General features: G+C 40.4%; 1 protein-coding gene across 1 annotated transcript in view; it reads left to right on the plus strand.

Annotated features, from left to right (window-relative positions):
• Positions 1 to 25,605, plus strand: part of Thsd7b (thrombospondin type 1 domain containing 7B) — an 857,175-nt gene that overhangs the window by 342,614 nt on the left and 488,956 nt on the right. The window contains exon 5 of the mRNA XM_041648517.1: positions 11,989 to 12,158. Within this exon, the coding sequence (XP_041504451.1) occupies positions 11,989 to 12,158 (170 nt within the window). The remainder of the gene's footprint in view (positions 1 to 11,988; positions 12,159 to 25,605) is intronic.

Genomic DNA, 25,605 nt, shown 5'->3' on the forward strand with positions numbered 1-25,605 from the left:
CAGGGCCTTAAGTGAACTAAATATGAAGGCTACATGGAAGATGAGAGTTTCTCATATGTTGGGACTCTCTGGAGACTCACTCACAGTCTCTCCACATCACTCTGAGAATCATGATGTTTTCCCTGGCGGTAGACACCCAGTTGAGATACATATATCTGGGTGCATGTAACACTCTGTGCCATTCTTTAGCAGCAAAATAAGTTGGGACTGTGATAATTATGCACCCCAAGTGAAGTCCTTTAATGGTTGTCATTCATTTATAATTCATGGTATTTAATATCTGGAAGCAGAGACTAGCAGGTTTTCTGATGACAAGCAGGCCTAGATCTGTTGTTTGGACACATGGATGAGTTTGGCATTTATTTAAAAACAAAATCAAACCCTTTCAAATTATGAACCTGTTGGAAATGAGCTTCTTGGAGAAATCTCTGAAGTACCAACCAGTGTTGCCTGCAGAGATGCTAGGTTAACTAATGTTTCTCCTTAGTTGTGGGCAAAAAAATTGAATGAATAACAACAGAGACATCAGCCACCCTTCTTATTTATCTGGGTTCCAAGCTGTGGCTCCTACCACAGGGAAGATGGACCACACAGCATAAAGGCTGCGAATCTCCTTTTGTTTCTCATTGGACATTGGTAATTAAAATTCATTGTGAGCAATAGAAATGAAAACAAAAACCTATTAAGAAATACAAATGCCCACATCTCCATCTCAGAATTCATGAGTGTCCACATACATCAAGCAATTTTATTCACTCCATTTCTTTGTAGCAGGAAAATGCATGGTTCTGAGTCTTCACATTGTTTTGATTAAACCCTCACATTGTAATTTGGCTTTACTCTTTCTCTGTCTTTTCTATTGAAAACATGGCCGATCATTTAATAAATACACAAACACAGAGTTCTTGTTCTTTGCCAAGCATGGGGTTAAATGCCAGGGTGACTTCAGACAGCACAATAGACACATGCCCCTCCCTTCATGGAAACAGACTTCAGTAACAAGGAAGAACAAACAATAATATACATAAAATTTATTTTTGGTGTCTGAGCTGTTAAAAAACAAAATACTAATATTAGGTACAGAGGGAAACTTCTGGAATGCTGTGGTGGTCTTGGTCAGCACTGTTTACAGAATTAAATTGTGTTAGTAGAGAAAGTTTATTTGAACAAGGGCTATGTCAGTTAGGGATATTATTTAAAGAACATGAATAACCACTTGGGAAATTAGGGGGCAAATACTCCCAGCAAAGCATGTGAAGGAGAAGAGATTTAGTCCCTGCAAACAAGTGTATTTCCCTAGCGCAGTGTTGAGGATCCTGGGCTCCACAGCCATGACCAAAGAGTCAGTCCTTGACACGGGTATACCGAAAGAAGCAGAAATATGAGAAGCCAGTTTTAAGGCACTCTTGAGAATGAGAACATGTTAGAACTTGCATGACTTAATCTGAAGGGAGATAAGGTCTAACCATGTTTTGCTTGTAAGGACATTTGGGACTGAATAAGAATTAGCATTGTACACCCCTAAGCTTGTCTCGACACTGACTCAAGATCAGCCAAAGAAACTCCCTTCTCCAATATCACTCAGTCCAAAGCAATTGTGTGCTCCTCTCTCAGCTCCAGTATAGCCCTAAACACTCACTGTGGGTGATAAGCATGGGAGAGAAATCGGTTTCCTTTTCACCCATGACCTTGAGTTCTTTGGCATTTTCCTCTACCATCGGGTATTGCTTTCTGTCCTCAGACACTAAAGGATATGCAATTTATAAAAACTCCTAGCACCATGGCAGAGGGGTCATTGGAACCATGCTGTGCTGAGCCAGCCCTGCCCTTTACTGGTCCTGGTATGGGTGGTCCTGATCTTAGCTGAATTTTATAGCAGGGGAGCTGGCCCTACCCCTCAGAGGAGAGCCACTCCCAGACTTGAGAAAGAGGGCCCCACCCCTCACCATAGGCAAGCACCTCACCTGGGAAGCACACACTAGAGCTGACCTTGTTATTGGGGTTACAGGTGAGTCAGCCCTCAGGGTGTGAGAACAGGAAAGTTGACCTCCCTGTCATATGCCCCCTAGAGCAGTTGGGAGAGAGGACCCTGTGCCTTACCTAGGCAAAATAGTAATTGGCCCTGGTAATATGAATGAGGGAGACCTGGATCTGAGGGCCCAATAGCAAGCTGACTGCCCTGCTCTTTATTGTGGGCTCTATGGGTGAGCTAGCCTAGGCATTGCTGGAGAGCTCATCTGGGTAGTGACAATGAAGACAAGGGAGGGAGCGAAGCAACCCAGCTACGACCCAGGCCTGGACACAGGGCTATGTCTTGGCCCACCACAACATCTACAATATCTATGAATAGTTGGAGCATGTTAAGGGGACAAACCTACAGATCCAAAACAGTGTGATATCCATGACAAAGGACAACAACAGGATATACAAGAGGAGCCCCGGTGAGAGGCCATTATAGGTGATACAGCAGAAGCCAGAGGCCTGGAGCCAGAGTAATGACTAGCGGTAAATAACACTTGCAGGATGAAGAGACTATAGGGTAAACGGTGTGTCTCAACAGGCCACACTGCAACTTCCATGACCAGAATCTTCTTTTTTGTTTGTTTGTGGTTTTGTTTTTATTTTTGCTTGGTTTGGTTTTTAGTTTTTCTTTTAAATTTAGCTTTGTTTTAGGGGGGAAATTACAAGGACAGAAGGCAGATTCGCGGGGACAGGGTGGTATGGGGGATCAGAATACATGATATGAAATCCACAAAGAAATATTAAAAGGAAAACAAACAAATGCCTAGGATCATGGTTGTTCCTGTATCCCAGGTAACATCCAAAGGATTTGATCCACAAGCCCAAACTCTCAAGGACTTGTGCAAGATGAGGCAGCCTTGTTTACTAGAGTCTTAATAAAGCAAAGGCCGGGGCCCAGTCATACTCCTAGCCCCTCAGGGAAGAACTACAACAGAACCCCGTTCTAGTGGAAAAACTTGTAATAATCACACAAGAATGTTGATTGAGTCACCTGCGGACATCTTTGTTAGAAATGACACCTCCTGCCAGCCACTTGTAGGCGACAAGTTTCCATACGAAAATGGCTGTTCAACCCCTTACATAATCATTTAAAGTTTGGGATTGAGTAGCAGGCGGCAGCACTACCAGATGGTGACAGTGACCAGTGCAGAGTACACCTCGTCAGAAAAGTTCCAGGCAGAAGCTGCATGGCTAATTGTGTCACGTAGACTATGCAGCATTACCACAGAGAAAAGCCAATTTATTAAATGTGGTTTCAGTACTTCACGCTGGCACAGAATAGATGGGTCCTGTTAACCCCCCTTCCTTCCTTGTTACTGACATGTGTAAATTTATATGTGTGATGGGTAGGGTAGAAACCCTTGGCATAAATTCTGTATATGGAAAGTTACACTGAGTGACATTTCCAGGCCCCTACATTGCCTTCTGATATGCTGGTTGCACAACCCCAGATATCAGCCTTTCTTTCTCTCTCTCTTTTCTTTGCTTATTAAAAAATAAGAAATTTTATGATGTTACAGTTACCCTGATACTAAATCCACACAAAGAATCAAAAAGGAGAATTACAAACCAATCTCCCTCATGATCATTAATGCAAAAATACTGAATAAAATACTGACAAACTGAATCGAAGAACACACCAAAAAAATTATTCATCATGATGAAACTAGCTTCATTGTAGAGATGCAGAATGGTTTAACATATGAAGCATATGGTTTGTCAATGTAATGCACCATATAAATAAACTGAAAGAAAAATAAAAAAAAATAAAAATAAAAAATAAGAAAGTGTTTTGGGGCAGTTTCCCTTCAAAATCTGTTTCAGTCTGTCATGAAGCTAATTGTTGGATAATTCAGAAAGGAAGAAATGGAAAACATTGGTTTACTTATCCTGTGAATTTTGCATACTATGTTCTTCCAAACAGAGTAGTTTAGCAAGGGAGTTCTCACACATGCCTAGGGCTTGCCTTTCTTTCTCCTTCCCTCCCTCCCTCCTTCCTTCCCTTCCTCCTTTCCTTTCTTACTCGCTCCCTTTTTTCCCTCCCAGAGCAAGTCACCTAGAATAGCATTTGACTCATATTCAGTGCTCAGCAAACACTGGGTGAATTAATGTCTGCTCAAGCACCAGAAAGATAGAGAACAATAACTTGCATGTATCCTTTATTGCATGCATACAGTTATTGTATAATGTGTGTGAAGCAATGAAAGGCAGTTTGTAAAACGCATCTGAAATTAGCCCAATCAAAACGATCAGGTAGAAACTATCCCAGACAGGGGTGACTACAGAGAGCTTGCAAGGTCTCAGACGTTCCCTGTGAATAGCAGGTCTAAATTTTCCAGATTGTAACGACTGTAAGTAAATGTTACCCCAGATAAGGCAAGGAGTGAAACCACACTCTGGATTTGGTCACAACCTGGCTTCTAACACACATCACCACTCACATCTTTTAGCTCTTCTCCCCATTGATTTCTCTCATTGCACCCAATACCCCACACATGGTACAAGCTCAATAAAGAGTTGTCAGATAGATTAAAGGTTTCTTTAAGGGGGCATGGTTTCCATTGCTGTTTAAATTAAACAGATTTCTGCAGCAATTGAGAAGTAAAGGAGCCATACCCCAGAACACCACGGAGAATCTGTTTCAGAAACGAAACAAGTTTTCTAAGAATTTGAAACTATTTCCTCAGGACATTGGCACCTTTTTTATTGGATCTATCTATTACTGGTAAATGTGGTTTCATGAGTCCTGCTGGACGGAAGATTGGTTCCCCGGTTAGTGTAAGGAAGTTAACGTACTGTTAAGTGATCTGCATAGCGATGGAAGTCTATTAATAATACATCTGTGTAGGTTGGCTAGCAAAGCCATCTGCTGAGGAACCGAGAGCCTTGCTTTTCAAAGTAGCTTTCCATAATCAATAGCCCACTCTATCCAATAAAAAATTACTAGAGCATAAAATGTATAAAGGCTTGACCAGTTCCCTTATGCTGATGGTCTGTTTACAAAAAAAAAAAAAGACAAGTTAATTCTTTTCCAAATGCATTTACAACTTTCAAAGGACAACACACATTATCATAAATTAGTCACGCTGTAGAGCACTGATTTTTAATACACGCACACATTTAATTGGAATACCTTGCACTGGGGTTTCAATTCCAGGAGTGTTTGCAAATCGATACGTGCTCAATCAAAACATGACCGTTAACTAATGCAATTGTTTTGTCAATCTGTCATCATCAATTCACTTAAGATTCTACCCTGTATTCCTGGCTTCACATCTTAGCTGTCCGACGAGGGAGAGAGGAAGTCCACCCTTTGAGCAGTCCCGAGCCTTGTGAAAGTGTCAAAGCCTAGATTCGAAGGGCAGAGGCGGCCGTGGAGCTGGTGTCTTAAGTGACACATTGGCAGGATGGAGATCTTTTAAAGAATTGTCACTGAACACTTCTTCACTTCTAATTTTAGCTTTGCTCATTTAGGAGAGCTGTACTCATTGCCAAAAGAAAGAGAATTTTAAACTTCCCCTTCCTTTGTCTCTCAATGTAGGGGATAGGTTTAGTTACAGAATTCCTTAAATTGGATGTTACTCTGAAAGTCAAGCTGCCAGAATTATTTATTATTTAACTCCAGGACTTCAAGTTGCCCTGTCCTAACCTAGATTTTTGTCATTTGCATTTGCATGAGAAATGTGTTTCCACACTTAGAAGATTGCTCTTAGAGTGGTTACATTAGTATCTTTTACAATGGTTAATATTTTGACTATTTGAAATTTATACAATTTTTATGAATGATAGCCATCCATCATGACTCCCCCAACTCCCCCAGTACCCTCACCACTCCTCAGCTTTCCAGATTCATGGTCTCTTTTTATTTTTAATTTTAGGATATATTTTTATTTTAATTATGTATATACATGTGTATGTGCAGGTGCATATGTGTGCTATATGCAGGTGCTCATGAAGTCCAGAAGAGGATGTTGGCTCTCTTGACACTATAGACTACAGGTGGTTGTGAGCTACCTAATGTGGGTGCTGAACTTGGATCATCTGCAAAAGCAGCAAGTGCTTTTAACCACTGAACCGGGTCCCAAGCCTCATAATGTTGATTTTACTTTGTCGTTATTGTTATTGTTATATTATTATTATTTAGGCTGTGGATAGCATCTGAGAATGATAGCATATCAAATCTTAACATTTATATAGAATGTAGAAGTTTCAGGCATGAGTTCATGTTTCAGAAAATAGATTTTAGAATGTAAACAGACAGAAAAGGGCTGACTTGCTCAGCATTTAATCTATTAGAAAGTTGTTTCCACCTTCAACATGTATTTAGAATGCAATTGCTTCTCTACGCACCCACCACCATGACTTCTGCACTTTAGCTACCCTGGGCTTACAAAGATTTCTCCCTCATCTTTCCTTTCCCTACCCTACTCCCACTCTTCATTCCTCTCCTGGGTGATTCTTTTAGCACTGAAATTACTTTGGCCTGTTGTCACCCACCCCACCCCATCCCCGCCCAACAAACTTCCCGTAATTTCCTCTTGCCTTTGGGAAATAATTGCCCTTACACCAACCTGCAAGGCTCTCTGTGTAACCTGCTTCCAGGTCTCTGCCCTTACACTCTCAGGCTTAGAGCATCTCTCCTACCACAGTGGACTCTGGATGTTTCTTAGGAGTCAAGCCTTCTCAGCTTGACGTTTGAAGCTGTTCACTGACCTGCTAAAACCCTGACAGCTACTTGGCCCTCTGTTCTCTGCCTCTTTTCACTCAGGACTCTGGTCTTCCTTGGTGAGGCTCTCTTTCTGTCTGTCTCTTTCCTGTTGGTCCAGCGCCATGGTAGATACTGAAACTCTAATGTCTTCCCTGGATCTTGGAAACGGTCAGGCTCCCTGTTGTCTGAAGTCACTCACGATGTGCACAGAGCTGGAAGTCAGAATGTCGCTGCGGAGAAAAGGGTGGGTAAACACAGCATGGCCTAGAGATGAATGGCCTCTCTGAGCAGGCTTTTCTATTTTCCCAGTAGAACTGCTTGGCAGGTCTTCTCTGGCCTCAGTCTCCGGTCCCTGCCTGTCCATTCACTCAGCTCTGCCTGAGTGTAACTTCCATCTGGAGTGCTAGCAGACCCCCTCCTTGTTAGTGCATGGGTTTTTAGAGTGACTGGATGTATACTTGCTCACTAACATCAGGGTCCCCGAGTTGTGACCACCTGAGTAGATGGTTGATTTGCCCCAAAAGAACTGACATGGGAACAGTGTTGGGGATGTGATTTCAGGGCTTTCTTGTAAAAGAACTCCTTCCCCTTTCAGAAACTTGTTTTGGCAACTGTTAGTGATGATGTGAATTTTCACAGTTAGATTGTCTGCTTCTCGACTTTCATCTCCTCCCCCCTGTGAATCTTTCATCGCTCCTAAGTGTTGAAATTTAACCTGGTGAAATATAGTAGTGTAATTATAAAACAACCGGTTGGTAAATATCTTGATATTGAGAAGTGTTATTGGACAGGCACCACTGACAATATAACCAGGACCTCTGGAAGATCTATGTTTTTATTTCAGCCCGGGATCCAGTTCCTCCACCCAGTACCAGTGCTTGCTGGTTCTTGCATTACCCAAGTTGGGTAGAGCACCTGTTTTCATTGAGCTTGCATTCAGTTTCACCAGAGTCAACTTTGTGGCTCTTCTATTCACAGTAACAACCGAGCCAAACCAAATTCACTTTGGATCCTACCCGACACCATAACAGCCCAAATAAACTGTCATGTTTATTCTCTTGAGTCAGACTGTTAGGAAAACACAAATTGATCTTATACCCATGCCAGGGTAGGAGGCACGGAAACTTACTCCTTTCTTTCCTTTGGTATTCATCTGCTCCACTGGAGGCATTCCCACAGCTACCTCCAGGATGTTGCTTCCCCAGAGGACATGGGACTCTGGTTTCTAAGGCTCCATATTACCCTCCTAAGCAGGAGAGCAGCGTGATGATGTGATGCAAGGTGCTGGAGTTAGAAAGCAGGGTTTGTAAAACCTAACCATGGACACAGACTCATCCACTAAAGAGAACATCCTAGGCTAAGGAGCCCGCATTTGCAAACGACTGCCACCACAAGCATGCCGGAAGACGTGAGAGTGTAGCATTTAGCTGAGCGCACTCCTTTGATTTCTTATTCTGTCAGATCCTAGAGACTCTCTCAGGCTGGTGGAGTTCAGGGCACTTGGTTCTCATGGTTGCTGGGTGATTTTTGACTAAACATAACTGAGGTATTTGGAAAACATAAATGGAAAAGAGATGAGCCAAGACTATGAAATAATCTGTATTTAAAAAGGAGCATATGCCCTTTACTGCTCTGTTGTGTCTTTTGCCTCTTGCCGAGCTGGTATTTTCTCAGGGATGGGAAACAACGGTGATAGTAACAAATGCCCCATTTTTCCTTAGAGAATTTTGTCACTTCCCAGTGAACGGAAGTTGGGTCTCCCTGGTTAATAAGCTACCAACAGAGATCTTATTGCTTTGTGTAAAATCACCATCATTAAACTATTCCTTTTCATTTTTCTTCATAATGTCTTTCAAAAATCTATCCATTACTAATTATTACAGAGTTGTGAAAAATTAATTGAAAAAGTGGTTTGTACAAGGTAACCTATTCCTCAATTGACTTGCAATGATGCTAAACTGTTTTCCATGCTCTTTCCAACATTTTGTTTGCTAGAATAGGAATGTGACATTAAAAAAGTATAGAATATAGGATGTTTAGAATTTAAAAACATTTTAAAAGTATTCTTTGATAATTTTAAATGTGTATAGAATGTATCTTGATCATTTCCACCTCACACTTCTCTTCCAGCTCCTCTTAAGCCTCCCCAATACAACTCCCTCCATCTCCATGTTCTGTCTTTCTTTCTGTGAAATAAACCCAGTAAGTTCTGTCTCTATACTCATGAATGTGCACCAAGCATAGAAGCACCATCCTACCAGTGGCTGCAGCCCTGAGGAAAGGACACTCTTCCTTTCTCAGCAGCCGTCAACTACCAATGACTCGTTGGCGTAGAGTAGAACCTTGGGAGTCTCTTCCTGATCTGCACTGGAATTTTAGCTAGCTCAGTCTTGCATAGGTCTAGTGTCACAGTAACTTTGAGTTAAGTGTGAAACCACCCTGTCACATCCAGAAAAAAGCACTCTTCCCCAGCCTCTGTTCTTCCCTCTATTCCCCAGTTTTCTTGAACTTTAGGTTTGAAGTGGTTGATATAGATGATCAACCTATGGCTGAACACCCACAGCCTCTTATTCTTATTACTCTGCCTTCACCACTGCCCACTGTAAAATAAGCTTCTTTCATCAGTAGCACAGATCTACAGCTATTAACACAACTCTTTTTCAGGCAGTTGGATAACATGAACATTTAGTAAAACAATCGCAGTAAGTTCCCCCAGGGCTCATGACCACCTGAGCCATGCATTCTTCACCAGATTTATAGTGCCAGACATGAATTCACTCCTGTGGTAGGCTTCAAATCCAGACAGACAGTGTTGGATTACCCTACAACAGTCAGTCCACTATTGCCCCAGAGGGAACATCTTATCTGGCAGAACAATGTTGGAGCATTCAGGGTGCTAGGTAAGACTAAATATATAACTATTGAGGAAACCAATGAAACCCTCATGAATAAATGTGTGTGTGTGTGTGTGTGTGTGTGTGTGTGTGTGTGTGTGTGTGTGGTATAGAATAGAAAGAGGATTAACTTTCATTATATGACAAGTTCAGTGTTTGGTATGATTACCTACATCTTAGAAATGAGAAAGTAGAACTGGAGATTAAGCTGATCAAGCTGAAGAACTAATAATTAGCAATTAGCTCCTATTCAGATAACGTTGGTGAGTTTCTTAAGGCAGTGCATTTGCGGTGGTCTACACCACCGAGTATACTGCACACAGCGCATTTGCCAGTCTTATAGGGCTGGAGTCAGTTGCTGTAGCTACCTCCTTATTAGACGGAAACACTTCTTTAAGAGAGTTAAAAATAAAGAACTCTTGAAGACGAAGAGTTGAATAACCATCCAGTCCTACAGCCAGTCACCAACCTCACTGTACTTTTCCGTACAATGCAGCTACCTGTGTTCCACAGCTCAGAGCCAAGTCCTCCACTCATGCGACCCTAGGGAATGGAGTAAGAAGTTAGGAATGGATGGCTTTGTAGCTAGTCCTTTGGAGAATTGCTGCCTCATGCTCAGACTGCTTGCCATCTTTCTGCCATCCAGGAAATAGAAGAGAGTTGTTTATGTTCACCTATAAGGAGGAAGATTTGACTTTGAGGATCCAAATTCCTTCTTTATCACAAATCCCTACTCCTGTGTGTGTATGTGTATTCATATATTTGTATGTACTGTCATGTACTGCTTTGTGCTGTGTGTATGTGTTCATATAAGTGTGTGTGTGTGTGTGTGTGTGTGTGTGTGTGTACATAAATGTGGAGACTAGAGGTTCAGAGGTTGGCAGCAGGTATTTTTCTTAATTATTCTCCACCTTGGTTTTTTTTTTTTTTGAGACAAGGTCCTTTGCTAATTCTGAAGACCATGTATTCACCTAGACTGGCTGACCAGAAGACTCCAGGGAGCTCATTTCTCCATACCTAGCTGGGGTGTGCACCTGAGAGCTGGACATCTGAACTCACGTTCTCGCACTTGCATAGCTGAACTGTTTTTCCACTCATCCTTTGTCCACAAATATTTAAGCCTGGGGAAATCGTGTGGAAATGAAATAATAAGGGCGAGGGAGAAAAATTGACTTACAACAAACCTGGATGGGTTGTCTGCATCTTCATCTGTGGAATATACTTTGCACCAACTAATGATTCCAGGCTTCTAAGCTTTTGAGAATGATAATATCCACTGCAAAGAGTTTGATCATTATCAAGATTTTTAGATATTTTCATATTTGCTGCTTGATTTTCAATTTCACTCTTGTTTCTGAAATCTATGGTCTTTGTGACAAGTAATAATTACTATATTTTACTTTTATTATAAGCAATCACATTGCTGAGAAATCTTTCCCCGCATCAGAGAATGTTCTTAGGTTTTCTTTGTTATTCCAGAAGATAATGAGTCTGTGTATGTATGAGGATGCTGTGGGTTATATTAATGATTTGAACTTGAGGAATGCGGTAATAACCCACAAAAGGAAATAATGTTGGAAGATGGGAACCCAGGTATGATGGTGGTAGATTTGCTTTCTGTAAATTATATATAAACTCTATTGTATTTTACTGCTTTAGTTTTATCTGTTTTAAAATCTTTCTTCGCCAATTAATTATAAGCCAGGAAGACTCATTTCTATGTCAGTTTAAATAACTCTATGCTGCCTGTGTTGAAAAATATTCGTTGACTAAACATAGTGACATATGCAGTGTTAACACATTTTAATAAACATTTAACGCACATTTTAATGAATTCATCTTAATTGGTTTATCTCGGTGTCAAGGTGTTAAATGGGGAGAAAATGATTTCTACATCATGATTGAGATGTTAGAGACCAATTTGCCTATTTGGAAAGAAATGTCTTCAAGAATATACATTCCTCCACTAATTGAAAAAGAAAACTAACTTCCGTGTAGTTGTCTGGAAGTCTGATTGGTAACTGTTGTTGACAGTTTCAGCTGCCATATTGTGTTTCCAGATCCTTCCTCTCATTCTTCTCTCTCTTCCACTTCATACTGAGACACACCCACCACTTGCCTTACACACCCACTGCTTGCCTTACTTCCCTTCCCTCAGTCCAGTCACTTTGTGCTGTCGGTTGCCACCATGGATAGGTGTGATTTGCTCTAGGAAATAACAGGGATTTAGTAATCCAAAGTCAGGAGACTTCTTTCTCCACAATGAGAAAGAGATTTTCATGTGCGTTTGATGTCGTTTCCTGATTTCTTCTGAGCTGGATACTTTTCCTCATTATCTCTTCTTCTTTTAAACAAACCAAACAGGTATTCCTGGAGAACCTCTGAATGGAAGGAATGCCAAGTCTCTCTTCTCCTGGAGCAACAGGACCCACTTTGGCACAACACAGGACCAGTCTGTGGCGGTGGGATCCAGACCCGAGAGGTGTACTGTGCCCAAAGTCTACCAGCAGCCGTCTCATCGAGGGCCAAGGAAGGTAGGCAGCCAGCTCCTGGTAGAGGGTGTGACTGGCTGGAAGGAGAACCCACCCCAGCACTTCTCCTAGTTTTTTTTTTTTAACTTGAAAATAAATATTTATTTATTCATTGAAATTTTTGTACATTTTATTTCGATCATATCCATTCAGTATTACCTACCTTCAGCTACCCTGAGTACCCTGTGTTCTTTCATTCTCCCAATTTCATACCCTGCTTTTTGGATGATAACTCCCTGTTAAACTAGTGATTCACATATGCACATAGATGAGGGTCCAACCATGGGGCATGGCAGTCCAGTGTCCATTCAAAGGAGAATGGTCTTTGCCTCCCTCAGCATCAATGGCTCAGCTCTTAGCTAGCTTACTGACTGAATAAACAAGAGTGGAGTACATTGCTAGCACTCTACAGGAAGCTGTGATTTCTACCAGCTGCTTAGAAAATTGAGGCTTGGGGGCTGGAGAGATGGCTCAGAGGTTAAGAGCATTGCCTCCTCTTCCAAAGGTCCTGAGTTCAATTCCCAGGAACCACATGGTGGCTCACAACCATCTGTAATGGGGTCTGCTGCCCTCTTCTGGCCTGCAGGCATACACACAAACAGAGTATTGTATACATAATAAATAAAGAAACATTTAAAAAAAAAAAAGAAAATTGAGGCTGGACAAATCTTCAGTGGGTGTGATAGACTTGAACTGTGGAACTTTTGGGGACTTTGGTTGGGAAGACGGTAACATATGACCTTTATTCTGTGAAGCTCTTCCTGCTAGCTTCACCTTTGTGGCAAATCCCAGAGTTCTAGAAGCATCTACGGCTTTGAGTTTAAATGATCACCTTTTCCAGATTGCGCTGCTTAAAACCAGTAATTGGTGCTTTCTTCTCTGATGACACCAATGAAAATTGGCAGCTTACATACCCGGTGTTTCAGAGAAAACAAGACTGCAGTAACTCTTCTGAACTTGCAAGGCACAGCATTTAGACGGAAGGCTCCAGGTTATCCTTTCAAACGTTGAGGCTGCTTGTGTCTCATCCCCTCTCTTCTTCCCTTTCCTTCAGGACTGCAGTTCAAGGAGCTTCGGAGGCAAAGACTTGAATATCTATTTTCTGCTTTGACTCTGTGTCTTCTATTGAAATTTCATCTTTCTAAAGTTTCTTCTACAAATGATCTTATTTTTAATAAATCTATTTCCAAAATTTCTTCAACCACATTGCCAGCTTTGTTTATGAAAACGTGCATGGCAGACAGTGTCCTAGACATTTTTTATTCTCAACTTCAGGTGCTGAATGGCCTTGATTGGGTTAACTTGTGGGCACATCTGAAAGAGGGTGTCTGGACTGATGAGCGATGTAGAAGGGTCAGCCTAGTGTGGATAGCATTAGGCAGGTAGTCCTTGGCTAGCGAGCAGTGTCCTCCATGCTTTTTCTTTCAGTTCCTGCTTGAGTTCCTGGCCTGACTTCATTTCCTTATCAGTGGATTATGGCCTGGAAATATAAGTCCACTAAGTACTTTCCAAGCTGCTTTTGCTCAGTGTTTTTATCCCAGCAATGGAAAGCAAACTAGATTAGGCAGAGGAGATGGCGTTTTAGTACAGAAGAACAGACACTGCACAATGAAAGAGCAATTCATTACAGACTGAGTACCATCTGAATAAAGCATGGGAAAATGAAGATACTGTCCTAGACCCCGGGCACATGTCAGAATTAACACTTGGGTTCATGTGGAAACACTGAGCCCTCTAGAATCCCTGGGTTCTGGGGGATGGGATGTCTGGGGTTACGAATACACTCATGTGGGACTCAACCATGTCTTTTTGTTCAAAGCTGAATTTGGCAAGAAAAGCTCTTTTCTAACAGAGCACAACCACTAGGAAGGCACGAGATAGTGTTCCTCTTACTTTGTAGTAGTTATCAAAGGTTTTATTTCGCTCTCTAGTGTAAGTGACCAGCAGGAACATTTGTCTATTACATTCCTTCCTGGTAAATTCTCTCATTCTTACTATCTTTCACAGGAAAACTTTGACAAGCCCAGAGGTATACAAATTTCTTCTACACTCAAATTAAATACAAGATAACATTTGAGTTTCTATAGTGTATAGGACAGTGATGTCTTGTCAAGTTTGATCGGTAAGACTTAACTATTTCCAACTCTGTTGCTAAGGTAGTAATAAATGACCAAACTAAGGTCATTTCATTTTGAAAAAGTTAAGATAAATTAATTAACTTATTTATGTGTGTATACATGCATGTGTGCCACATTTGTGTGTAAGTCAGAGGACACAGCCTGGGAGTCAGTTCTGCCTTTATTCTACCTGGATTTGGGGGATCAAGTAGAAGTTATTAGACTTGGATAGAAGCCATCTCTCTTGACCTATTAAAAAAATTGAAGCATTCTATCCTGGGCCAGCTTTACTTTAGTCTATGTCCCAGGTGTTGTCATTATAAAGCTATCCCTCCAACAATCTCCTGTATTTTCATTAACAAAGAAAGTTAGCAATTATGCTTTGGTTTCTTCAAGTCTTGTGAACATTGTAGGTCTCACATGGTCAAAATAATTTAAAAAACCCCTGAAGGTAATCCTCATGGAAGAGCCAACACTTGTCAGAGGTCCGTGTTCATTATAAGTGGAGAGAACATAGGAACTGAATGTAGGGACTGAGGCTTTTGTATCGAGGTGACCCTGTAAACTGTCGTGAGGGGAACTAAATGAGTAAGGGAATTTACAGGTGGTAGGGAAAGCAGGCTTTCTGTACTACTCCAGAGTTAAAGCTTTAGTTTTGATAATAGGATTAGGCTTTGAAAGCAGAGAGTGAATTCTTCATGCTCAGCTCTTTGTAAGAATATTAAAATGTCAATATGCCAAGGAAACTCTCATAGTGGACAAGTCCTATTTGCAAACTTACTTGGCTGGGCAGGAAGAAGATATTCCCCAGTCTTGGCAAGGATTAGAGATGCCCTTTACTTGTCTATAGAAATTGGCCTTGAAGTCAATAAGCACATTTGAGTGTGAGAATGAAGTTTCATGAGGAGAGTACTAGTAACTGCCCTTTACCGTCACCCTGAGAAGAAGAGCCAACCAAACTGTGTAAACAAGGTGGTAGCATTTCATCTTGTTTGTGTTAAGGAAGAAACAGACAACTGAATGAGAAAACCCTTGCTAACTCACAACAGAACACTTGACGAGACTCCTATTGGAGCCTAAAGAAACAAGTGCATTGGACCACAGTACTTCCACCTTGGAAATTTACTGCTCATGGGATGATGGCTGCAGGAGAAAGTTGGCAGGGAAGAACAGACATATAATAGCAACAGACTCACCTCCATACTCCTCAGTTAGCCAAACAGTGAAGGAAGGATGGGAGTGAACGTTGGGGGACACGTCTTATTAGTAAGCAAAAGAATGAGGCAGAGAAAGAAGGAGAACAAGAGAGAGAGAGAGAGGAGATGGAGGAGGGAAGGGAAGGATGACATCCTAAGTAAAGCTTCAGGAACCTATTCGATCTATTCTATTAGACTGTGTTCTCTCTCTGCTTGTACTTCAAACACTTAAACTGTGAGATGATGTTTGGGAATGGAAAGCCATTTTGTGATTTTAATGGATTCCAAAGTCCACAAGAAGTTCAGGGTTGAGTTTGACTCCATTTTTCTTGTCTAAGGAGAAATTTATAAAGCTACCCACCCATAATCTTAATAAAAACAACTATGTAGCATAGGCAAATTTTCTAGAAATAACAGGAAGAAAGCTATTAAAAATTATATACATATAATCTTTACTTTATTATAGAGGCAAACATAGACCATATTATTGATTGTTTAACTGAATGATTGATAGATGATCATTTGACAAATAGAACTAGATAAAGACATAAGTGAGACTATAGTTTAAATATTCTCTCTAAAAATATAAAGCATTTTGTAGCAGAAAAAGGATTATTTAATATTGAGAGACAACTTGGTCACTGGAAGTTTAAATTAAGGTTGATTTTTATTGACTGTGCTTGCTTGCTTCTTAAAAATCTATGTTCAGTGATTTTCTAAACCAACTGTACCAAACTTATATTAGTGTGATGTGGGCATGTTTATTACATTACTATGATTAGCAACAGTACTGGAGAGCTCCTGTTTTATCACTAATAAAATTATCAGGCGCTTCTTGACATTATATACTTCTCAATTTATTTAGCTCAAGAAATACTTTACATGATTTAACTGCGAGTATGACAGAGCTGGAAAATAAGACGCAGGTTGCAGAAGGAGGTGCTTGACAATGTTCATGAGGAAAATGACTTGTATATAAATAGATATGTTTGCTGACACATGGGTCTGGCTTAATCTGATTTTTTAAAGAAGAAAAACAGATGTTTTTCCTCGGTGTGTGTGTGTGTGTGTGTGTGTGTGTGTGTGTGTGTGATGTATATATACTGACATTTTTTTTCAAAATTAGCCCAAATAAGTTAATAATTCCATGCTATATACTGAAACCAAAGCTTGTAGGATTGCAAAAGGGAGAAATTGTCAAGGATCCAGAATGGATATGAGTATAGATTTTTCAATGACGTCTCACTGTCCACATAAAGCACTGACACCAATTCTCACATAGGCTCTGCTCTCTAAAGGGTGTCAGCCATTAGACTTGATGGCTATGTTCTGAAAGAAAGAATGAGACAAATCAACTATTAATCACTATAGGTGAAGTGTAATATGGGTGTGATAGAGGGTGGGGACCAAGGGGCATCTCTTCATTTTTCTCCACATTTATTATTGTTCTTTCCATTTATAATCTTATTTTCCCCCTGATTCTGTTTTCATCATCCAGTTCTTACAATGTTCACTCTCCTATTTCCACCTTGCATAAATCTTAAGAACAAGCACCCTTTCTGTTATCACAGCCGACATCCCAGCATCTTCTTGGAAAATGTAGATAAGAACTCAGTAGGTACGTTTTGAGCAAGTGCACGCAAACGCCTGCCTATGTCCTTAGGTTTCGTTGGAGGCAATTCCTCTGACTTTGAGATACATTCCTCTTCATTTCTCTCATTCACACACCCTGCACTCCATTAGTGAGTAGTCAAATGTTCCTTTTCAGAGTCAGAAAAACAATACTAAGCCTAATATGTTGACAATCTTTAGTTAAATATCTCACTTGACTTTATTTTGTCTGCTAGACTGGATTTGTTTTGAGGGCCAAGCCATGAGTTAATGAGGTTCCTTTTGGCAGCAGAATTTCTGACATGAAGTTATTGCTTCCAAATCCATTTCTTAAGTCTTTTAAAATGTGCAAATACCCAGAAAGTGGGATGGTGTGAAAATATCCCTTTACTAAACCCACCTTCGTCCAGGAAAGTTTTAGTATTCTTTCCAAACTCTCTTTGGGCATTTCCCCATGCTCCAGTTTTAATTCCTCATTAGATCCTTCTCTCAGGAGGAAGATTCACTTACCTGTTGTCTTCATTTTTAATTGCTGCTTTTTAAGCCACAGCTGTCCAAATCAGCAACTGCATCTCTGCCCTGATCAGCAGTGGTTAGGCTGCAAGAGTTGCAGCCTGAAGGAATTCTGTTCCCCCAGGCACCTACAAAGAAAGCCACAAGGGAACTTAACTAAATCTCTGTCTCTCTAAAGAAAGCAAGATTCAAAGGTTGAGGTGGAATTCTGCTCCTCAGAGAAGCTGAAGAGCAAACAGCTCACCTAGCTCACCTCCTCTACTGCTGGTGTGTCTCCAGAAGCCCTCGTGTTTCTCCTTGTCCCTCCTTATAAACCCTTCTCCACAAGCTCCTCACTACCACTTCCTGTCAGCTAATTGCTGATGCAGCCTCCTGGCCACAAGTGAATTTTATGTAATCAAACATAGCTTTACATTATTAAACAAATGTTTCAGAGCATAGACAAAAGTAACACACCTTAAAAGAATATTCTATAACACTTTTATCGGATCCCTATGGGCTCAGGCAGATTTAAGAGGTTCTTCACATTTTCTAGACATTTTCTTGGATTCTCTTGAGAAAAATGCTTCCAACATCAAGAGAAAAGCTAGGGGAAAACAGTTGTGTTTGGGTGTTTTTTTCTAATTTGAAGACCTCTATGTCTCTATATAGAATGCATGACTCTATCCCTGATGGTCTTTTTATTTTATTTTATTTTGGCTTTTTGAGACAGTTTCTCTGTAGCTTTAGAGCCTGTCCTGGAACTAGCTCTTGTAGACCAGGTTGGCCTTGAACTCACAGAGATCTGCCTGCCTCTGCCTCCTGAGTGTTGGGATTAAAGGCCTGTGCCACGTCTGCCTGGCTGATGGACATTTTTAGATTCTGTTTTTTCTTCTTTATTAATAAACGATTTTGACCACCTGGTATACAATGAAATGCGTTGATATGTGAAGATTGAGGGATGATTGACTCAAAATATTTAGGCTCTATGTCATCTTCTTTGATGGTGAGACTCCCTGATATATACTATTAGCCATTGTAAGCCTGTGACTACTAACTGTAGCCACCATGTTGTACGGTAGAGCTTTTGAGCTTCTCTCTCCAAAGATGGACTGTTCTTTAGAATTTCATCATATTTATGACCCTGGACAAATTTTGCCCATGTTGCCCCAATGCTTTATAGATATGGTTTGCAGACCTAGATGACATATGTTGCAGTTTGAATATCTACAGATACTTTAAATGTGGTGTTGCCCACATTGTATTTTTTACTGTATTCCCAGATCCTTAGGGATTTTCTTACTGTGCCTAGAGACCTATAGTTATCTCTTTCTCCCAAGGACTCACAAGAGAAAAGTAGTACATGTCTTGATACTTCACTACCAATGGCCTTTAGCTCCTGCTCAATCTATTGGAAAATTTATCTATACCTGTAAATATAATCTGCTTGTTCTAGCTATCATTCTCTTTCACCGTTTCTTGCATTATTGCATAGATTGATGGTCAATGAAAGTCTTTTTTTAAATAAAATTCCTTTTTTTTATCCTTATTCAGAAAAGGCACATGTTCCATGCATAGCTCTGCAGATGGGATTTGTCTGCCTATATTTTTCCTCTTTCGTAGACTGAATAACCTATCAGATTCCACAACATAGTCACAGACTCTAGGGAATAAGATACAGACTCTAGGGAATAAGATACGGACACCACTGAGTGGTTAAGACCCCACATGCCCAAGCTTCCTCCATTGATACTGAGAAACAAAGAAAACTTGGTATTTCTTTTAAATGTAAGTGGCAGAACAGTTCTCTTGGCTCAGTGGGTTATGTGGTGCATTCTGGATGCACTGAAGTCTAAATGCTTAGTAATTAAGATCTTAAGCTTGAGGTGGGGATTGCAAGGTTTGGGATGAGCTGTCCCATTCCTTAGGTGTATGATGACGGGGATGTTGCTCAGCCTCTGTAAGACTCTAGCTTTTTCATCTGTAATACTGAAATATTAGAGTTCTCTGGAAGATCCATTTTTAAAGAAGAGAAAAATCCATTCACAGCACCTCACCCATGGAAGATTCCAAAAGTCCAAATTATTCATATTTTAAAATTAATTATTCATACATTTATTAAGGCAGTTCTACAGGCTAAGCATCATGTAGTCCATGTATTTGGAATGGGGCTGAATATATCAACCCACAATGTGAGAAAACCAAACCTGATTTGGAGGAAGAAAGATGAAATCAGATTACATGGCTATATTACCATGCATCTTACAGTTCAGGTGTATAAAAAGCATATTTCAAATACAAGATTAAATTAACATCCTAGAAGAGCAAAGGGCTTTGCCTTTAAATTTCCTTTTCAAATGAATATGCCTCAGCCTCCTCATCTGTAAAATTAGAGTTGGAATCTGGTCTAACAGAAAAGTTTCTTTCAACAATAGAGTTATATAACTTGTTCTCCCTGTAGAAAGATGCAGTTGTAAGTATTTAGGAGCTAGTAGAGGCTGGCCCAATCATTGGACACATTATTGGCAGCCTTTCTGTTAGGGTAGGTGAGTGTGAGTAGCCATTCCTTATCTCTAACACAGGCCCACTACATTGAGTTCTCATGTGATGGAGGGCATTCTGAAATGATTGCTAACAAATTGGGCACCGCACTGGGGTTCTAGATAATAGGCATCACATTCAAAGCCAACCAGACTTCAAGAAGCCTATAGGCTGCAATATGTGAAGGAAAGTGCAACAGATTGCATGAAAGACGGGATGATGAGTTTGGAGGTGGCATGTTTCTATCCAAAACATACAGTCATAAAATATCTCTAGGATTTCTTCGAACATAAATGAAAAACCCAGCAAGGAATAAAATTATTGAGCATGGTCATTAGAGTAAGTGTGTTGTAAGAAGGCCACTTGTTTCATTCCTGGCTGCTCAGCCCCGAAATAATCACACAGAAACTATATTATTTGCAATACTGTTTGGCTAATAGCTTAAGCATATTTATGGCTACCCCTTACATCTTAATTTAACCTATCTCTATTAATCTATTCATCACCATGAGGTCATGGCCTACCAGTAAAGTATCAGCATGGCTGTCTCTGGCAGAGACTCCATGGTTTCTCTTTGACTCTGCCTCCTTTCTCCCAGCATTCAGTTTAGTCCCCCCCACACACACACAGCTCTGTTCCTCTGTAGCTCTGCTATAGGCCCAAAGCAGTCTTTTATTAACCAATGGTATGCACAGCATACAGAAGGGAATCCCACATCAGAAGTGCTGATTTTGAGTTTAGATTTGAGGAAGTAGCACACCCACGTATCAAGCTCTGTAAGAGTTTAATGTATCACCTGCCCAAGAACACTATGTTAACCTGTAATGTTTCCACAGATACTGATAGAAGCTATCAGACTCCTAGGCCTGAGACAAATGGTGGCTCATTTACCCACAGCAATGTACCTAATAAAGTATCATCATTAGGTCAGTATAATGCACCCCAGTTATAGAAGGGAAGCACATTTAGGGCATGTAACACCTGCACACATAGTGGCTAAAGAGGACAGCTCCTGAAGAAGCCCTGGTCTCTTACAGAGTGGCTTAAAGAAATACTGCCCAACTTCAGCCCAGAAGTTGGCATTAGTAGTGCTACCTGCTAATAGTTTTGAAAATAAAGTCCAGGAAGCAAGCTTTCAGTATCTCCAATCAAAACAAATGCTGACCTATAAATGACATACCTAATGGACTTTGTTTTCTCATAATACATACAATATACACACATGCATATATACACACATAGACATTAATATTACTCTGTATGAAAATGGAACTGTTAATTGCATATCATAACTAATATTGTTGTTTTCAAATTATGATCAGGAAGGGCTGTCTCTACTATATGAAACAACACAGTTTCTGTATCTCCCAAAACCTTAGATTGACTGAAAGCAACCTTGGGTATGAAACATTTTAGTAGATATATTACTCTGTAGTGTTCACATGTGTAATTAATATAGTTGAACTATACAGTTAAAACTATTAATTTGGAAAATTATAGTATTATGCTTTGTATATTGCTATATTTTTCTGAATCAAATGGATATTATAAGGTATTGATGTACAGTTCATAAATATGAGAAAATTTTATGTGAGATAAATGTTTAACAGAGTTCTGCTGCAGAAACTCTTGAGATATTATGCAAAATGACCCCAGCATCGTTACTGACCTGTGTGGCTAATGTACTGGAATCTACTTCACACAAACTCGGATCTGCAGTGATGGGTGAATAACTTCATTCTGAGACCACAGCATCAAAACATTCTTCCTTAGGTATTTCATAGAAGGAGATAAATTGGAAAAGATGACCTAGGGAATTATAAATTTTTATTTCATAATATTTAGGGTAAATATGTTGAGCATTTTTTTAATTTTTAGGGTATGTATGCTACACAATTAAGATACAAATATTTTTTTAAAAAACCTGGAATCTGAATCACTTCCAATTCTAAGAAAGTTAGATAATTGGATATTTTTTCTCTTAAAAGTTGTTTCTTATTATGAAATTGATTTATTATAATATTTATTAATTTTTGAAGTGACAAAAACTGATCCAGGCTCTGATATGTGCTTAGCAACTGCTCTACTACTGAGTGGTGTTCCTAGCCCAGGGATTTTTTTTTTTTTTTATTAAATAGTGATGAACTTCCTGGCTTTTACCCTGAAGAACAGTTATCCGAAATATTGCTTGCTACAGCTATATCATCTGTTATATCTCCCCTCTTCTGACTTTTATTTTCTATATCACTTATGGATATTTAGTGTCAGCTGTGTTGAGGGGTTTGCTTTCTGATGTGCCAGCTGCACACCTGAAGTCAGTTCTGGTCATCTGAGGCAGTGTGTGTTTCCTGGCAACTTTGAGTGACACCAACTCCCTATAGCTCAAAGTACATCTGGGCACTAGTGACTTCCTGTGTCCAAAAAAGAGATAATGGGATCAGGACTCCAAGGAAGTGAATAGGAAGACACACTACACTGGGGGTAAGAAGGACGGAATTCTGACTTTGTTATGTATTGTCCACAATGACTCTTAAACCTTGAGCAGGTGAGTTATTACCTGACTGACTTCAGCCCTGCCCCTTTTAAGGTTAAGGATGGAGGAATGTACTTATTCCCATCCTATTGGAGAAGGCAATGTATGGAGTATGGAGATGAAATTCTGCTATTAAGATAATTTTTGTAGGTATCATACTCACCTTGTTTTTTTTAACAGAGCTTCTTTCATTGAAGGCGAGGGCTTGGGAATGATGCAGGGTTTTCCCAGATGTTACATACAAAATTCTTCTTCCTGCTGGGTAGGATGCACTGAGGCATGATACGCTTCTGTAAGTCTACTCTTTATTGTGTATCTGCGCCCACATCCATCATTTTTAAGATTGAGAGTATCATTAAAATAAACTTTAATCATTTATGGATTTAATAATAATTTTCATATATCTACTTACGTTAAGGCAAAGTACTAAATAAAATAAGCTTTAAGGAGATGGTTTAAGGAAATGGGATTTGGGGAGAGAGGCAATTTAATCATCCATTTATCAAGAATTACAAGGAATCATTTTTTAAATTTTTTTTGCATTTTGCATACCATTCCCCCTCCCTCTTCTTCTCCCATCTTTTACCTCCCCACACCACACCCCCCGTCCACTCCTCAGAGGTGGTAAGGCCTCCCTTGGGGAGTCAGCAGAGTCTGGTATATCAAGTTGAGGCAGGACCAGGCCCCTTCCCCCTGCATCAAGACTGGGCAAGATATTTTATTGGTGTGGGAGGTCCTTTTATCTATGTGTTGCTTTTATTGGTTAACGAATAAAGAAACTTGCTTGGCCTATAGCCAGGTAGAACTTAGTTAGGCATGGAAAACTAAGCTGAATGCTGGCAGAAAGGAGGCGGAGTCAGAGAGAAGCCATGGAGCCAGTGTCAGAGACAGACATGCTGAAACTTTGCTGGAAAAGCACGGCCTCGTGGTGATGCACAGATTAATGGAGATGGGTTAAAGTAAGATGTAAGAGTTAGCCAATAAAAAGCTAGAGCTAATTGGCCAAGCAGTCATTTAAATAATATAGTTTCTGTGTGACTGTTTAGCTCTTACAACATTTTGCCATAGGTAATGAGCTCTGAAAAGCCAGTTCATGCACCCAGAATAAATCCTAGTCCCACTCCCAGGGGCCCCACAAACAGATCAAACCACACAACTGTCACCCACATTTAGAGGGCCTAGTTCAGTCCTATGCAAGTTCCCCATCTGTCATTCCAGAGTCCCTGAGCTCCCATTAACTCAGGTCAGCTGTCTCTATGGTTTTCCCCATCAGCAGTAAAAAACAAAGACACATGAAATTTGTATGCAAGTGAATGGATCTAGAAAAAAATAATCCTGAGTGAGGTAGCCCAGACCCAGAAAGAGAAACAGGGTATGTACTCACTCATAAATGGATATTAGACACAAAGCAAAGGATAATCAGGCTACAATCTGCAACCCCAGAGAATCTAGGTAAAAAGGAGTGCCCTACGAGGGACAGATATGGAGAGCCCCCCAAAGGGAAAATCGTTAAGATCTCTTGGGTAAACTGGATGGGGGTATAAGAGACAGGATGAAAATGGGAATATGAAGGGTCGAAATGGATGAGTTGTGGGAGGGACTTAGAGGGTGAGAAATGGAAGAGATATTTTGACTGAAGGATCCATTAGGATTAAACCTGGTACCAGGGAAATTCCTAGGAATCCACAAGGATGACCCCAGCTAATACTCATAGAAATAGTGGGGAGGGAGCCCAGACTGGCCTGCCTCTGTTATTGGATTGGTGACTGCCCTAATTGTCATAGAACTTACATCCAGTGACTGATGGAAGCAGATGCAGAGATCCACGGCCAAGCACTGGACCGAGCTCCTGGAGCTTAGTTGAAGAGAGGGAGGAGGGGTCATATGAGCAAGGGGGACGACAAAGAACCATTCTTTACAAAAATAAATTAGTCCTCTAATTTTTGATAAGTCTATTGCTCTCTGGGATTCTTCTAATGGATCTTCTTCTAATTCTGTGCTCCTAGTCTGGGGCCTGGAAACAAGAAAATTTCAGGTTATTCTCACTAGTAGGGAAAATTAAGAAGACTGATAATAATCTAACCCTGGCGAGATGAGCAAACTGCGGATTGAAGAAGCTGAAGCAGGCCTTGCTGGTGAGAGTCGGGAACCTGAGCCTCAGGCCTCAAACCACTAACACAGCACATGTTATTCCCGAGCTTTCCCGTGGCGGGAAAGGCAAATGCACCTAGAAAGTCTACCTTTTTCCTAACTTAAAGCTATGTTTTCTCACACTAATTTACTCACCGCTCTAATTTCGTACCAGCTAAATTCGGCAACTATTCAAGCTCTTTGGATTAGAAGGAAGCCCCAGGAACCACAGGGCTCCCAAGAGAACTTATTCCAATGAAAGTCTTTTGGGTGGGAGGGGGCACAGGATGGAGACAGTGGCTGCCACATCAAAGCATTTAATGACTTCAGTGACTTCGCTAACCCTAATTGCTTTTTAGTGAAGGCTGTGGATTCCCATTTGCCGGTTGATTCTGATATGTTATGTAAGCCACGCGGCTTCTCCTCTTGACCTGGTAGGAATCTCCTGTGGAGATAATTCCCTTAAAGATCCTCCAAGTTCTGTAACCTTTTATAGAGAGAAAGATAATTAATTTTTACTCAGTTTCCAACAAGTTCAAGACAGAGTAAAAGCTTAAAAGATATGTTGACTAAATTCCACACATCAGTCTGCTGGCTCTCAGCATTGTAAAGCTCAGCCTGTTATCTCTGCCCTGCTTTTCTTTATCCTTTGGAGAGAAGAGGTGTACAGTACATTTTAGACCCATTTACGGGTCAACGCATTTTGCTCTTCTTTATGTCAGATATAAGAGTTCTCGAAGAAGCTTGGCATTCTCTTGTAATCGATTCTGAAGATCAAATACTTCTTAAGCTCAGCTTTCCACAGCAGCTTCATTACACGCGTGTCCTGA

Source organism: Microtus oregoni, unplaced genomic scaffold, assembly GCF_018167655.1.
Source record: "Microtus oregoni isolate MIOR12 unplaced genomic scaffold, Mior012 000003F_ref0000135, whole genome shotgun sequence".
NCBI lineage: Eukaryota > Metazoa > Chordata > Mammalia > Rodentia > Cricetidae > Microtus > Microtus oregoni.